The sequence below is a fragment of the Fomitopsis serialis genome (assembly GCF_022376445.1).
Source record: "Fomitopsis serialis strain Sig1Antser10 chromosome Unknown B0H18scaffold_29, whole genome shotgun sequence".
Lineage (NCBI taxonomy): Eukaryota > Fungi > Basidiomycota > Agaricomycetes > Polyporales > Fomitopsidaceae > Fomitopsis > Fomitopsis serialis.
Window position 1 is genome coordinate 314,644 of NW_025954989.1, and position 11,585 is coordinate 326,228.

General features: G+C 58.2%; 5 protein-coding genes across 5 annotated transcripts; all 5 read left to right on the plus strand.

Annotated features, from left to right (window-relative positions):
- The first annotated feature begins 123 nt into the window (after positions 1 to 123).
- B0H18DRAFT_1004814 (HotDog domain-containing protein) lies at positions 124 to 1,541 on the plus strand. Its single transcript, XM_048028517.1, has 4 exons — positions 124 to 522; positions 605 to 840; positions 893 to 915; positions 970 to 1,541. Exons 1-4 carry the CDS (start codon positions 196 to 198, stop codon positions 1,353 to 1,355), a joined length of 972 nt encoding a protein of 323 aa, XP_047894008.1. The 5' UTR covers positions 124 to 195; the 3' UTR covers positions 1,356 to 1,541.
- Positions 1,542 to 1,661: 120 nt separating this feature from the next.
- On the plus strand, positions 1,662 to 3,113 carry B0H18DRAFT_1004817 (uncharacterized protein). Its single transcript, XM_048028518.1, has 4 exons — positions 1,662 to 2,198; positions 2,255 to 2,624; positions 2,687 to 2,818; positions 2,890 to 3,113. The coding sequence occupies exons 1-4, from the start codon at positions 1,862 to 1,864 to the stop codon at positions 2,975 to 2,977; spliced, it is 927 nt and encodes a 308-aa protein (XP_047894009.1). The 5' UTR covers positions 1,662 to 1,861; the 3' UTR covers positions 2,978 to 3,113.
- A 20-nt stretch (positions 3,114 to 3,133) lies between these two features.
- On the plus strand, positions 3,134 to 5,628 carry B0H18DRAFT_1004819 (uncharacterized protein). The gene is given in 14 exon segments (XM_048028519.1): positions 3,134 to 3,287; positions 3,298 to 3,617; positions 3,683 to 3,997; positions 4,053 to 4,172; positions 4,224 to 4,230; positions 4,280 to 4,337; positions 4,390 to 4,406; positions 4,467 to 4,513; positions 4,566 to 4,588; positions 4,640 to 4,700; positions 4,754 to 4,948; positions 5,007 to 5,023; positions 5,074 to 5,163; positions 5,225 to 5,628. The coding sequence occupies 13 exon segments, from the start codon at positions 3,390 to 3,392 to the stop codon at positions 5,415 to 5,417; spliced, it is 1,371 nt and encodes a 456-aa protein (XP_047894010.1). The 5' UTR covers positions 3,134 to 3,287; positions 3,298 to 3,389; the 3' UTR covers positions 5,418 to 5,628.
- A 1,150-nt stretch (positions 5,629 to 6,778) lies between these two features.
- On the plus strand, positions 6,779 to 7,003 carry B0H18DRAFT_838792 (high mobility group box domain-containing protein; the record flags this gene model as incomplete). Its single annotated transcript, XM_048039470.1, has 1 exon — positions 6,779 to 7,003. A coding segment is annotated over one exon (225 nt), but the record flags the coding sequence as incomplete, so codon positions are not given.
- A 1,912-nt stretch (positions 7,004 to 8,915) lies between these two features.
- B0H18DRAFT_1210872 (uncharacterized protein) lies at positions 8,916 to 11,467 on the plus strand. Its single transcript, XM_048036400.1, has 7 exons — positions 8,916 to 9,456; positions 9,510 to 9,850; positions 9,898 to 10,002; positions 10,067 to 10,295; positions 10,364 to 10,701; positions 10,769 to 11,033; positions 11,092 to 11,467. Exons 1-7 carry the CDS (start codon positions 9,364 to 9,366, stop codon positions 11,260 to 11,262), a joined length of 1,542 nt encoding a protein of 513 aa, XP_047894012.1. The 5' UTR covers positions 8,916 to 9,363; the 3' UTR covers positions 11,263 to 11,467.
- Positions 11,468 to 11,585: the final 118 nt, after the last annotated feature.

The following is an 11,585-nucleotide window of genomic DNA, read 5'->3' on the forward strand; positions in this document are numbered from 1 at the left end:
GGAACGAGTACATATGTACCGGCGGGCGATTTGTGGTTGGGCTGTTTTGACATCCCGTGACTATCCGCGGGTTGAACAAAATGCAAACCTCCCGCTGGTGCCCTTCATAGCGCGCTACTTACTTTGTCCCCTTCGGGGTGACATACGAAAAAATTGGAACGATACAGAGAAGATTAGCATGGCCCCTGCACAAGGATGACACGCTTTCCCGGAGTGGTAGACCTACGGGTCTCAATATTTATTTTGTTCTTTTCAACAGTCATCCTTGTCATTGTCGGATGTCCATCTACTTCCGACAACCCGGCTGTCTCTCTTGCTTCGAGTTGCTTGTGCCGACGTACAGTCCAATCGTACCATCCTTGGCCACAGTCCACCGTCCATCTGAGTTCCTCCATTCTATCGATGCTACTGCCATTGAGACACGCCGTGACGGTCGGACAGCGCTTCAGGCCCCAAGCTCTGCGTCTCCCTGAACACTCTAGGCATACTTCTGTTCATTTACGGCATTCGTCGTCTATCCGAGTACGTATGAGCCTTGAACATTGTCCACCCAGCTGCCTGCAAGCACATCGCCTCATCCTGACTAGCGAGCCCCGTACAGTAGGCTCTACAAGATGCCTTCCGCGATCCGAATTCGCCGTATCACATCGCTCCTGGCACGACAGGGCCCGCGTCGCCTGATCCGTCGCCTGAACTGCTAGCAGAGCACCTGCACACGAAGGCGGAGGCGAAGACTGTCTCTCCGGAGGAGGAAGCACGCGCGCAGCTGTCTGAGTTGGGATATGACCCGACCAGCTTCTGGGAGCAGAAGGTTGTATGGGGGGACCATGATGCTTTTCAGTGAGTGCGTGTCTAGTTTCGTGTCCACACAGTGTAACGAGCGATTTTGCAGGCATGTAAACAACGTCCGTTATGGTGCGTCTCTCAAGGAGGAAGACAGAACTGGCTGCTAACATGCTGCATGCGAAGTACGTTTCTTCGAGTCGTCACGCATCGAGTGGATGGTCTCCCTCGCACATGAGATCGGCGGCCCACAGCGCGCGGCGGACATGCTCGCCGGGCGGGGCATCTCGCTCATCCTCAAGTCCATCTCCATCGACTACAAACGACCCGTCGTCTACCCCGACACGCTGCTCGTCGCTCACAAGCCGCACCGCCTAGGCTCGGATTCGTCAAGACGCTTACCTAGGACACACTTTCACTTGGCGGGTGCCGTGTGGTCGTATGCGCAGCGGAAGATAGTGACGGAATGTGACTCGATGCTTGTATGGTATGATTATGACAAGCTGGCGAAGTGTGATCCAGGCGAAGAGGCAAGGCGCGCGTTGGAGAGGAGGATGTCCTTGGGTGCTTGACTCGGACTAGACCTGACATGATGCGCAGAGTCCCCTGGATCATCATGATCCGTATGCTGCTTGCACGTAGAGTCTGAGGACATGGCTATATACTATCCAATTCCAATCGAGATGATATCTACGGTCCTGTAGAATAGATATGTTTGATGCGGCGGCGCACGTACTACCTAGCCCGCAAAACAGTGTGCGTTCTTGGTGCGTTCCAAGCGCTACTATCTAAGTTATTCTTCATGTCGCGCGCCGCGCTGCTGAGGCTAATGTACATAGCGGAGTCTGTGCATTTTACTCTTGCGTTCGGCCATTTCATTTGGCCTTAATGGTTCCTTCTGACAGTTCAGGGTCTCTATCCCGTGAATTGTTCACAACTCAGATTCTTAGCCCCGTATGCTCGGCGTCAGAAGTTGGAATCGCCTGGCAGCGAGTGCTGTGGACAGTCACACGTGCATGGTTTGGTATATATACTTCACCTTGGGCTCGCTGCTGCTGCAGTCTGCCATCCATCTTGAATGTCTCCTCCGACTACATGCAGCGGGCCCCATGCAGCCATCCAGTACCGCCTAGCTCTCGAATTATTATTGATGATCAAGGAGAACATCGCCGAGCATGACATCCGTACACATGTCTGTTTCTACACTGCTTGCCCTCAATTTGCTGAGCTCTATGGCTCTACGGCGGAGCGCAATGCACTGTTCAAACGAGCGTGCTGGCTCAATGGACTAGGCCTGTCATTTGAAGAGAGCAACGATATGGATGACGAGTGGACTAATATTGCTGTTCACACCATCGAGGTCGATGGCTTCTGCAAACATCCGCAATGCGGCCAAGCGCGACTGGATAGCAATGGTGAGTCTGGAATCGACTCACACCCTCTTTCACTCATGAACGGCGCATATATGCAGTCGAAGCCATGCGGAGTGTTGGACTTGATGCTCCAGGGATGGAAAATGGCCGGCTAAGCCTTAGACCCCATGAAGGCTGGCGCACGGCGTCTGCTCAAACAGCGCTCGATTATATCCACTTCGAAGTTCGAGGGGGCATCCGGCATGAGGTGGAGAACGCGCACCTGCATCCGGTGTCCTCCATACCGAGCGTGGCCACACCCAGAACATGTCGCATCGACCGTCACCCCATCGTGGCGCGCAGCTATGCGACGTTTCCTCCGGTTGCGCAACTACACTTTGAGTTCATGCTGTACTTCCCTCAAATTTGGATCCAGCAGCTACGTGGTGTGACTGTCTGGAACGTTCAGATGCAATTCATAGAGGCCCTGTACGTCCATATCCCATTTTTAACCCGTTATTGTGATTTGCCGATGCTGTCCTTTGCCAAAGGCTCGACGAGCCTCTCTACGTGTCCAACCTCCACGAGTTTCTGGCAGAGTTCGGAGATATGGTGCCTCCGCAATGGTCGCCTCTCAAAGTATGCAAAGAAATAGGGACTGTGCGAAGCATTTTCAATTTCGTGTACGTCTTACAAGTTACTGCAGCTTTGAGTCGTCGACAGCCCTAGCTAATGGATCTAGGATCGTCTACAGGACTATTGCAAAGTGGTCCTACACAGGAAAAAGTTCGGATGGACCGGTGTATGAATTTTGCCTTCGTCGGCTATCAAGGGGCTCATAGGAAGCGGGTCATGGACTTTGTGACCGCAGCATCAACTGTTATTTAGTTTCGACTGGTATGTACTATGTATGGTCGTCACTGTGTAGAGCCTACTCGCGAACAAACAAGATCTATTACGTGGCTGAGCGCTGGGTCCTGCGTATGACTGAACATTGGGTGATACCGATGGTGAGTATCGAGTCTGAGGAGGAGGGGTCCATTTGTCTGTCATCGTCACGTGTATCACGTGTGTTACGGCGGAGCGACTGTGAGACCATCCAGCGGCCAGACTCGGACTAGCCTGAGGCTTGACATTATTCAGACCGCACTTGTTCAGAAACGTTCAGAGCCAACGCAGCGGCCGCCTGGTCGTCCATTCCACAACGGCCAAGTCTGCATACCTTCCGCTCAGGCCTTCTGTGGAACGCAATTAATGGCTCGGCCGGCTACTATGACGTCTCTGCCTATCTGGCTGCTCGCACTGGTTTTGCCTGTACTTGCTCATGAACACCACGACGAACTCACGGAGGAGCAGTCGAATGCACCAATTGATACAATCCTCTGGCTCCATATATGTGTGCAGACACTCGTCTGGGGTGTTCTGTTCCCGACGGGTATGGTACTCGGGCTCTCGCGCAGTCGTTGGCATGTTCCTCTGCAAGTGAGCTCCCAGTCAACCGTCTCTCAGTGTGCGTCGTATAGACCTCCTACTAATTTGTTCCCTAGAGCGTGGGCTTCCTCCTGACCATAGGGGGCTACATCTTAGGCCATGCGCATGGCGGGCGTGCCTTCCTAGCCGGCGTACATGGAACCATGGCCAACATCATGCTCATCCCCATCGCGCTTCAGCTCGCTCTCGGAATCTACCTCAAGCTTCATATCCATGAGCGAACTCTGCGCCCATACGCAGTTGTTGCACACGGTATTGTGGGTAAGGCCTACCCCGTAATCGGCTGGACGCAGATGCTCTTTGGCGCGATCACCGTCCGAGGATACTGTCGTGGCGGGCACCTTGGGCAGTGCCTCGCACACTACATCATGGTATGTTACATTGCCTTCTGCACCCAGTGTGCTGTCAAACAATGTACGGTCACAGGGAAGCGGCTTCATCGCGTACGGAATCATCCTCGCCATTCTACTGCTCGTCGGAGAGACGTGGATCAGACGGAGCGGGCGCAGTCCCGAGTGGTGGGATTCTTGGGTTATCACGCTCTGGGTACGTCTTCTGCAGTTCACGGACATCGACTTCGCTGACTGATGCCTGCAGGGTATCGGTGGGTGTCCATTAGCCGGAAGCGATAACGAGGCTGACATAGTGCGCAGTCAACACATTCACGGAACACCATGGCTCGGGGTGGTCGGTGAAGGATATGCAGCATACGTGAGTCGGTCTCGCTGACAGCAGAGCGCGCAGTATGTTCAAGCCTATTCAGCATTCTAGGTGTACTCTGTACGAAAGGATTCTAGTCCGGAGTAGTTTGTGCGTTATTGACTCGCTCTCTTCGTATAGGGTGGACAGGAGGCGCTCTGGGCATCTTCCTATCGCGGAACAACCAAGTTTGTATGCTACTAATATACGACTAATTATCTGCTGACGCGATACAACCAGCGTTCTGTCGTGCCTTCCTTGATGTAAGCCCTCAATGCTCCCCATTCCGACTTCGTCGCTGACGCTAGTCTCAGCATCATACTGACTGGTTGGGCGATGTCGCAACACGCACAGGCACTGATGCTCTCCACGAAGGTACGTTATCACTCAAAAATGCCATCTGTCTTGCTGACCAGGAAATTACCCAGGTGCACTCGGTCTTTGGATACACCTTGATGCTGGCTGGTCTCGCCCGGATCATCGAAGTTTGCTTTGTTGTGCCAAAGTATGCGCCGCTGGAGGAAGGCGACAGTCATAGCGAGCATACACTCGCGGAAGGTGGCAGGGACGAGGGGCCCACTGCAGCGTCTGCTGGACGTGCGTTCAGGCATTTGCCCTCATTCGTGCGTATATACTGCGATCGTAGTTGATATTGTAGACGCTGATTGGGGCCTGGTATAGCTGCTCGTCTGTGCAGGGTAGGCTGAACATCATGAGGACTTGCAGTATTTCATTGACGATCACATAGTCTACTTTTCATGTCTGCCACGGACGAGGAACTCGACTTCGTGCACGACGAGGGCATGGACCACGTCACTTACGTGCTCATCATGTTGAGGTATGTTCCTCACCTTCCCATCTGTCGCTCAGCCCCCATTCATCTTGCGCCTATCCTACAGCATTGCGTTCATCCTCTACACGCTCATCGTCGTCCTGATCAACCTCTACTCAACGAGCGGGCGCAACGCGGCCTCGTCAGTTAAGGAGAACGCCATCGAGCTGACTACGCCGACCTCGAAGTGGTATGCGCCTGTGCCGGGTGCGGACGAGGTGGAGACTGAACCAATACACGTCATCGGAGACGAGGACTAGGTCTGGCGTCGGTGGACGAAGCTGAGGTTTGTAACTTATTCTGACATACTGATGGCGATGGATTCCAACGGAGTTGTTGTTGTTTACTAGTGTCTAATACGTAGATAGCCTGCGGGATCGGTTTCCCGTACATTCTGCCTGGCTCGCTTGACTGCGGTGTGAGTTCGAAGTACCTACACAATGGGGTGGCGGTACTTATTTGAGACATGGTGAGTTCCTCGTTACCGATGTTCTACGCTGGCCCTGAACATGTTGTCTGTACAGGTAGGTCGCCGACAGCCTCGAATAAGCTGGAGTTTGTTATCATGAGTTACGCCACGCCTACCGACGCCCGCCGACCTGCGCCGCTGTTGCAGTCCACGTATCGGTCACAGCGCCTTGTCTCTCACTTGTTGTACTGCACAATCAGAGACCACAGTACGGCGTCGGTAGGTCAACTTGAAGTATGCATTGTTTCGATTCGTCTCTGACTGCGTACCTGGCCGGCCAGGCACACCTGCACCTGAGGATCATCCTCAACAAGTGTATTTAGCGCTCATTGATGTGCATCGAGGGCTTGCGCAGCGCGCCACAGAGATGGTCACGATGCTCGGACGCGCGACGTTGTGCAGCCCGTGACGACAGGGTCGGGCGTTGGAGGCGGATCAGTGGCGTCGATGGCCTTATACTCATCCGCGTCGCTCCCACTTCTCGCTCCCACCGATCTCTTGGAACACGTCAATGGTGAGACGAGCGGCTTGTACGTGCGACTGTCGTCGTGTTTCGAGACTGCCCTTGGTTCGGCGTACCTGTGTCATGGTTATTCCTTGGTGGATCGCTGCCTCACGACTTAGCATCTTTACAGGGACCAGGACTCATCCGAAATTGCATCGTGTATCTACCCCACCCCGTCAGGGATTTTCCCGCTTTCTGGTTGCACCCGACACTGACGTTGTGTTTCCCAGGTCCGGCAGGCTGTCAACGGAGCTTGCGCCCGTAAACCCCGTGCCGACCCAACGAATCACCTCCCGCCGAGACGTCCGCTTGCCTGCCTCCTTCGTCCTAATCGCAGCCGCGGAGTTGCATCTGGTTGATCGTGCATCTGTGCTTTGCCTCGATGCACGACTTCTCGGTGGCAGCCAAAGCGTGGGCGATCCCCCGCGCCGATAGGCGCCGGCATGCGAGGCTTGTCAAAGCGTTGGGTGTTGTGCACCGCTGTGCGAGCGACGGGGCAGGGCGTGCATAAAAGCGTGCAGGTACGGTATGTTGTCACTCACTGAAGAGCCCCTATCTCCTCAGGCCCGTTTCCTCGTCATCGCCGACTACGCCACCCACCGTACCTGTAGCGCGGAACATACCATAACATGTCCTCGCAACCCCCACGCCCGCCCAACTCGTTCATGTGCTTCCGCTCGGACCGCTTCAGGCACTACCAGCGCTCTGCAAAGGACGCGGCGCCGCTCCTCCAGACGGAGCTCTCGAAGCGCGTCGCGAAGGAGTGGAACGACCTCGACTCGGAGAGGCGCGCGCACTATGAGGGGGTGGCGGCGGAGAAGAAGGCCGAGCACATGAGGATGTATCCGGGGTACAAGTACCAGCCGAGGAGGAAGGGAGAGGAGACGCAGGCGCAGTCGGTGGCGCAGGCGCGGGTGGGGACGAGGACGCGCACGAAGTCGACGCCGGCGTCGACGGCGCGACCCAGCGCTGCGTCCAGTGGTGCACTAGACCATGCCAACAGCAGGCTACCGCAGCCCCCGCCGCTAGAGCCCAACTTCGCCACCCTGCCCTCCACCGCCTACCCACCCCCTACAGCCCGTTCTCCAGATCCAGCTCCAGTTCCTTCTCCCCGTCGCCCGCGCCACTCTGGCAGGCGATACCAGAAGCCTCGAGCGAGTCGACGCGGTACGTCCCCGTCCCCGCGGCGACCTACCGGCGACTCGTGAACACGCAGCAGCCGCCCTCGCGCACGGTGAACCCGCCATTCCTGTACGCGCCGCATCTCCTCATGTTCTCGTCGATGGGCGAGCTCGAGGAGGCCGTCGCGCTGGCGGAGGGCCGGCGCCCGTCACCGTCCGCATTCCGCGGACAACCCGCGGGAAAGAACCCGCTCTGCTACGTTCCCGTGGCGGTGCAGAGCCTCTACAAGCCCGGCGCGCTGGGCGGCGCGACGCCGACGCGTCTCGTAGAATACTCGTCCATGGACGCGCTGCAGGCGGACGCAGTACTCGCAGACGACCCACCTGCGGCGTTCCTCGACCCCGTAACTTCTTTCGGTGCGAACGCGCGTATGGACCTTCTCCCGGCGGAGTACCACTCGCACGGTCGTGGTGGTGCGCACCCCGAGGTAGGGCTGAGGCGTCGAGATGCGGGCTCCCCGGCGCCGTTGCTTGGGGAGGGGACGAGGTGGCGGGTGGTGTACCCCGGGATGGCGATGCCTGGCTGGGACGGGATGGCCGTCGACGCGCCTGAGTCCGCCGGACGGGCTGCGCGCTCTGAGTCTCCCATGCTTTGGCAGTATCGGCGTTAGGGGAAGGGCATAAGGTGGGTAGTTCTCCGAGGGAGCGGTTGCTGCCTCTGCCGCGCTCCCGGGAAGCTACCTAGTAACGCCCCAGAAGTGTCACTGAGTTTCGTTTCTTTCTGCTTTCGGGATTCTGGACGGATGCATATTGTGTACAGCTGCATTTTTTAATCGATCTTATTCCACCGATACGGTTGGTCCTCTATTCGTGTGTAAATTCCGGAGACATGTCTCGGCGAGGTGAAGTTATTCAAATGGACACGCCGTCCTGACTTGTGTCTTGAACGCGGTGTACATCGACCAGCGCACGGCTGGACTCAATGGGCGTAGCGGTGACTTCGATTCGCCATGCAGTAGGAGTGGTCTGCGCACACTACCTCCGCTGCACCAGCGCTCGCGATTGGTATACAATCGCCCCAGTGCAACCGAGCATGCACAGCGCGGCCGCCGTACCAGCGACCCCCCTTTTGACTGACCTGCCATAGGCGGTACCGTTCAATGTACCGCAGTCGCAGGGGGACCACTATTTTTCGGGCCCGTCCCATACGGAGAAGTTGGCAGTGCCTGACACTGGAAGAGAAACCCACTGGCTGACATATGACTTGAATCAGTAGAATGGAATGTGTGCGGCCGCGCCCGTCGGATATCTACTGTAAGGGAGAAGAGAGGAGACGGCGTGTAAGTAGGGTCCTGGTGACGACTTGGAGTCAAATGGAGTGTGGTGACAGCGTACTACGAGAGGCTTACGTTGTGTCCCGCAGACGATCGGAAAATATGGGTGGAGGACAGGGTCCTAGGCATGCTCATCATCCTACCCCGAGTGAGGAATTTAGGAGCAGAAGGTGTCTCTGACCAACAGTTTGCCGTAGCACGCAAAGTACGGCCAAGCTATCGTGTGAGAACTAATTTGTTCGAGGTAAGGGGACAACCTATTTCGGTGGTCGAAGATGGCAACAGAGTACGCAGCTCAGGTGCGCTAGGATATAATGAAGCACGGAATTGATGTCTTTGCTTCTGTCAAGGAGGCACGCCGGATTGAAGGCGGCCGGTTGGAGTGTTTGGAGCGTTCCGGGAGCTCTCCGGGGAAGGAGTCACCCAGAATGACACTAACGGTTCAATGCGCTTGATCCCAATCCTAAGCAGCAATGCAGCTCACGCAGAGTAGACTGAGCCTTCTACGAGCTGGTCAATGTCGCGACGGTGCAAGGAGCGACGCGACGCGGCGGGTGGTGGAACAGAGCATGTGACCGTGTCGCGGCATGCGGGGAGCGGAAGGGCGGAGGAGAGGGCGATAAGTAACGGTGGCTGGCGCTGGCTGTTGGACATGATGCAGGACATGGCGGGTCGCCAACGGCTCTTAAGTACTCAGGCCATACATATCCCCTCCTGCTACAATCAGCCCTTCCGAACTGCCAGCCATCTCGCAGCCCCGAGTCGTAGCTGCCAGACATGGTCGCACTCAGCTTTGCGACCCTCCCAACCGACATCCTCGTCCTCGTCCTCAGACACCTCGGGGTATACGGCATACTCGCACTTCGTCAGGTATGTGCCCGCCTGCTGCCCCACATCCAGACTAACTCGCTTCCTGCCGCCAGTCCTGCAAAGCCCTCGAAGCCCTCACCCGCTCCCGCACCGTCTGGCACGATGCCCTCCACGCCCATGTTCTCGCCCGCGGCCTGCCCCTCCCCGGCCTGCACGCGCGCCCCCTTAGCACGCTTACCGCCGTTGAGCTCGAGAAGCTCACCCTCCGCGCCCTCGCCCTCCTTCGCAACTGGACATCAGCCCATCCCCGCAGCACGCGCTCGATCGAGCTGGTCCCACCCGGCATCCCAGCGGGAGCGCGTGCGCGTAACCTCGCCGTGCACTACCTCCCTGGTCGCGAGGGTCGCTATCTGCTGACGATCACGTTCTACGACGAGCCCGCCGCGCCGCGCAAGTATGTCGTGCATGCTGGGACATCGGGGAGGGGACGGGAGAGCCGAGGGTCGTCGCGACACTCCGGTGCATGAACCTCACCGGTGCGAACGTCAACACGGACCCAAACCATCCAGGCATCCTTGCCATCACACAGCGATGGCCCAGCGACGCGTGAGTGCGCCACCTCAATTTCTCTCACTACGCAACGCCGCCTCTGATGTGACCGCCTCCGCAGCGTCACGACCTGCATCTTCTCGATCGACTTCAGCGTGCGCGACCCACACGCGCCGTTCCTCCCGCTGCAGGAGTTCGCGAGCTTTCGCTTCCCGCTCGCGCTCGAGGGCAGCGTCTTCGCCGCGAGCGGGCCCGACAACATCGTGCGCGTGATTGACGTCGAGGCGGGCTGCGTCCGCGCCGCGCTCCGCGTCCCCCACGAGCACGACGACCCTACGCTGCGCAACGAGGTACGTCCGCGTCCCCTCTTGCTGTTCCCACTATCTGACAAGGCGGTACGGTGGGAATGACGATGTAGGACCAGCGCTGCATGGGCGCGGTCTTCTTGCCCCGGCACGTCCTCACGTTTTGCAGGCAGTGGATACACCTGTATGAGCTGCCCCCGGTGCCCCCGACGATCCCGCCGAACAACGCGCTCCACGCGCCCCCGGCGGCGTGCGACCCGCTCGCGTCGCACAAGTGGCAGTGGCGCATCGACAGCCTCGTCGTCGCCTCGCGGCTCCCCGCCTGCGACGCGGGAGCTGCTGGGTGGACTAGGAGCGGAGGAGAGGGAGGGGACGCGGCGTTCCCGTCGATCGACGTGCTCATCCGGTTCGACACGTGGTTCCCCTGGCCCGTCAACATCCTCCACCATACGTCCTCTCGCCCAACCCGCCTTCTCCCCCGCCCCCCCCTCTCACCCCCCTCTGCCGCCCGGCCCCAGCGCGGCGACGCCGTACCTCCACGCGGACGGCGCGCCGACGATGGCGCACAGCATCCCGTCACCGATCCGGCTCTTCACGCCGTCGGACATGGTGCTCGGCCGGCGGGGGACCGCGCTCTGGCTCGACGCGCAGGCGTACGATGGCGGGCCCGCGCAGGCGGGCGACCACGGGCAGCGCGTCGCGGGGAAGGTCCTCCCAGTCACTGGGGCCCTCGGCGGGCGGGCGACGGGTGAGGGAGAGGGTGCGGTAGGGGAGGAAGGCGAGGTAGGGGAGAGGGCGCGGATGGGGTGAGCGACGAATGGTACGGGGGGCGCGGGCGCAGCCGGACAGGTGGCACGGTGAGGAGCGCGCGCAGACGATGACATTCCATATGCAGGAGGACGACGACGGGTGGAACAAGCTCGCGCTGGACGAGGAGGAGGGCAGGGTCGCGGTCGGGACGGTTGATGGCCGGGTGCACCTGTTCGAGTACGCGCCGGGGGTGGAGGTGTGACTCTGGGGCTTGAAGATGGTTGTCCCCGGTGCGATTACGCTGTTTCTTGTGGTATAGATGCGAATTGGGGTTCACTTAATGCTTGATCTGTAGAAAAGGCTCGACTCGGACATAGCTTACCATGCGTAATCGTGTAACAATACATCACAGGACACTAGGAAGGATCACGACAACTGGCATGTTCAACCATGCTCACACCCGTCGTATCTGATCACTTCAGGAGTCCATTGTATTCCGTCTTGTCAAAAGGTCCGCTAACGAGTGAAGCAAAGGGGCAGTACATGTATGCGTGTAATACAGGCAGGGGCAATACAAGCCGAATC